Below are 4,103 nucleotides of genomic sequence, written 5' to 3'. Positions count from 1 at the left end.
GATCCGAGAGATGTAGTAGTCTGTTTATTCTCTGGCAAACAAACACAAAGATAAAGACACGGACGGATCACCAAAAACCGAGACTAAACCTGAGGCCGGTGAAATCACAACTAATACTGGTTTATTTAAAAAATCTATTGGATAAAAAGATACATATGTAATACAGACGGAAGACTCACTGTATATAGATACACCAGAAAGTTCCACTTAAAATAGAGTTTTACAGAGGACGAAGAGAGCGACTGACCTGAGGTTTCCGGATGAAAGTTGTATGAGAACTGGGCCCAAAGAACAAATGTGAGGATTGGTCTGCATTTTGGCCCCATCTGCTGTCGAGCGACCGGACAGCCTTTACCGACTACTACACAATGACCACCATGACACAAAGTAGAAACACTGTTTATTCAGACAAATCCCCAAATATGAGATTGGTTGCAAAGTATGAAAAGGAATTTTTCTTGAGTAAATATTGTTGTTAGTGTGTTAAATAACATGCCGTATATGAATATGTAACATGTGTGTTTGAATATGTTTAAAGTAGGAATCTGGAAGAATATATTAGCATATTTTATCACTTTTAATGGTGGAACTTAAAATTGTATTTGTATAAACTTAAATGTATTTGTGTAATCCATGTGTTCCTGTATTTGCTGCACCACACCACGGTCGGTGGTGGGTCCGCCTTTCCCGGAAAGAATCCAAAGACCAGGCATGCATGGGGGTTTTTTTGACCAAGAAAAAAGAAACAAATCAATCTATCAGATGAAGGCATCTTTTTCAAAAAAGAGAGTGACCGTCTTACAGCGAACAAGCCATCTTAAAAACATTTTTTTTGCAGTTTTAAATGGAATTCTGGAACTTGTAGTGTAATAGGATGACTTTTAACTTAAATCATCCTGTGCATAGAATCACTTTGTATATTCTGTATGCAATTGTATATTTTGCTATTTTAGTCTTTTATTTTGGTATTTTCTTTGTATTGTATTTGGCTATATTCATTTTTTTTTTGTATTTTCTTTGCATATTTGGCTATTATTTATTATTATTATTTTTTTTTGTATTTTCTTTGTATTTTTGGCTATGTTTGTTTGATTTTTCAGACTGACAGAACTAAACCGATTCTGATTCTTATCCACCCAACACAGTCAATCTTGTGATTTACCACTTTAATATGCGCATGTGCATATGTATGCGTGCACATGCCTCCGAATATGTGTGTGGATGTGTTTCTGCACATCTAAATGTCAGCATAAATCAGTATGTGTATGTGTGTGTGTGTGTGTTCGTGCACGTGCATAATCTTTTGTTTGAGTTAATGTGTGTATTTGTGCTGGTAATGTCTCTCTCTCTCCCTCTCTCTCTCTCTCTCTCTCTCTTGCTCTCTCTCTCTCTCTTATCTCTCTCTCTTTGTGTGTGTGTCTGTGTGTGTGTGTGTGTGTGTTTGTGTGTTTTGCGTGTGAGTGTGTTTGTGCGTGCGTGTGCGCACGCGTGTGTGTGTGTGCGTGTGTCAGAGATTGGTGAAAGTGATCTGCGGGGGATTCTCCGGCTGGAGGATGAGCGTGTAAGTCGTGCTGATATCTTCTGTGGAAGACACACTGAGACGGAAGCCCAGCAGGATCTAGACGGAGGGAGGCGGAGAAAGACGGCGCAGAGGGAGATGGAGGGACACAGAGAAAGGCAAGTGAAGCAAACGTTACCAAGTGCCATTGCCTGTGTCGACTGATCTTTAAACATTAATCCCTGTCTTTGATCCGCATCTTTCACACTTTCTTGTAACGCTCGCGTTTTTGTTATCCCCAGCCCTCTGTCAACCCTCCCTTAATTTCTGACTTCACATTCACCCTCTCCTCGTCCCCAGGCCCCCCTCTAACCACGAGCATCCATATCCGCTCCTCCTTGATTCTCTCCCACAAGACGTTTTGGTACCTCCGTTTCCTGCTACTCACGTGCATGAGTAAGAGCTGGATCTCGTTCTCGGCGATCCTCCTGCCGACACATTGCCTCAGCCCGAACCCGAAGGCCATGGAGCGGAACGATGCCCCCACTGCCTCTCCCGCGCCAGTTGGTCCCACACCTTGCTCCTGCCGTACCCACCGCTCAGGATTAAACCTCTGTGGCTCCTGGAAGACCTCGGCGCTCCGACCAAAGGGGTAGAGACACGCCTGGACCATGGTCTGGTGGAGAGACAGGAGGCAGAGTCACCCGGTGCATGCTGGGTAATGGTGGATAATGGGGGATGAAAACAAAGGATAGAGATTTTCATGGCTGTAGCCAGCACGTGTGTGTGTGTGTGTGTGTGTGTGTTTGTGTGTGTGTGTGTGTGTGTGTGTGTGTGTGTGTGTGTGTGTGTGTGTGCGTGTGTGTGTGTGTGTGTGTGTGTGTGTGTGCGCGTGCCTGCGAGTGTGTGTGAGTGTGTGTGAGTGTGTGTGTGTGTGTGTGTGTGTGTGTGTGTGTGTAATGATCGTTGATGTCGGATCCCTCACCCCGGCAGGTATGTGGTAGTTCTGGAGAACAATATTTCTGATTGGATACCGTTGCACTGTGATTCCTACTGGGTATAACCTTGGATAGATAATGGCATGACACACAGACACACAGACACACAGACACACAGACACACAGACACACAGACACACAGACACACACACACACACACACGGTCATATACAATCAATGCTACATTTTAACACAGGTGTGGTGTATTTTACTCAATTCTCAACCTGGGTCATGGATTACTAGCAATCAATTCCCATTTGAGGTGAAAAACGTTGATCCTCACTCTAAGACAAGTGAGTAGGGTTGTTTGCGACACTCAAATGATCCCCCCTCAATTTCAAAATTCCTAATTTCAGTCTCCTTCCTCAGAGAGCTCAGTGTGATGGGTCAGTCTTGGCGCAGCCTCCTGTCCCAACCCCGCAGCTAGCAGGGATAGTGACTCTATTAAAGAAAAAGTAGTTGAAGATCACTACATAGATGTGTGCTTACCAATTAAAAACACTTTGTTAAATAATAAAACTTCTGTTATATGTTTTATTTGAACGTGATATCACATTCAATCTCAAAGTTTTCAAATAAAATCCCCTTAATTTTTCAGATCTTCAATTCATATCAATATCAACTTAGACAATAATAATTTTTGCCACAACATTATGCTAAATTATCATACGATGGATTGTATCATCATAGATTAAGCCACGTGGTGTAGCATGGATGCTGATGTCTCCTTGGATAGAAGCTTGTACGTTGGGTACCTGAGGGTCTCCTTAATAGTGCCTTTCAGTAGGGGCGCCCCCTGCAGGGCCTTCAGAGGATCCCCGGAGGCTTTTGCCCACGACTCCCTCACCTGCAGCCTGACCTTCTCCTGCACCTCTGCATTACGGCCCAGCTCAAACAGGGCAAACTGTAGGGGCACTGCCGTCTGTCGAGACAATATATGACAATAGACATGGATGTGCATGCACCCCTATGGAAAATCACACACCTGTCTCCTTGACTCACAAACACGCACAAACACACATACCGTATCAACGGCTCCAGCCATCAGTTCAGTTACGTTGGCTTTGATGAGATCCAGCGACAGCTGCCCTTTCTCCATCAGTTCACCCAGAACCCCAGAGTACCGGCCATCTCCTGCCCCAGCCTTAGAGCCTCCACCCTGGGAGGACAGGCGCTGGTAGCCCTTCTGGATCCTTGCCTCCGCTGGCAGAAGAAAGCACAAGAGAAAAGGAGGCATAAGAGACTCAAAGTGGAAGAAGAAGGAAAGTTGAGAAGGAGTTAGATAAGCAGCCCTGTCAGATGGCTCAGGAAATGTGGGCCATTGGGCCATGATTTTTCACCCGCCTTTGTCCCATGGAAAGAAAGAAATTTGACTCAAACGGAACTGACTTGGAGGAAGACATCATGTGACATTAAAGCATCATTTTCTGTCGAAGTTGGAATAAAGCCTGGGTGTAACAAGAATTTCGTTCTCTGCAATAGTTTAAAATATAATGCAATATAATAGCCAGTGCTCCAACTTGGAGGCCAGGGAACACAACTGGGGCTTTTTTTGTGTTTAAAGGGCTGTATGAATCAGCCAGGCTTTAATCGACTCAACTGCTCAC

At 44.3% G+C, this 4,103-nt stretch overlaps 1 protein-coding gene across 1 annotated transcript in view; it reads right to left on the bottom strand.

The window, feature by feature from the left end:
- Positions 1-423: 423 nt before the first annotated feature.
- The window catches only part of cyp11c1 (cytochrome P450, family 11, subfamily C, polypeptide 1), a gene marked incomplete at its 5' end in the record, with an annotated part of 7,409 nt that continues 3,729 nt past the window's right edge, over positions 424-4,103 (bottom strand). Inside the window, 5 exons of the mRNA XM_080004747.1 lie at positions 424-1,618; positions 1,947-2,174; positions 2,484-2,562; positions 3,252-3,418; positions 3,521-3,699. Of these exons, the coding sequence (XP_079860873.1) occupies positions 1,508-1,618; positions 1,947-2,174; positions 2,484-2,562; positions 3,252-3,418; positions 3,521-3,699 (764 nt within the window). The 3' untranslated portion in view covers positions 424-1,507. The remainder of the gene's footprint in view (positions 1,619-1,946; positions 2,175-2,483; positions 2,563-3,251; positions 3,419-3,520; positions 3,700-4,103) is intronic.

Source organism: Zeus faber (genome assembly GCF_960531495.2).
Source record: "Zeus faber genome assembly, chromosome: 8".
NCBI classification, from domain to species: Eukaryota; Metazoa; Chordata; class Actinopteri; order Zeiformes; family Zeidae; genus Zeus; species Zeus faber.
This window is presented reverse-complemented; position numbering and strand designations above follow the sequence as displayed.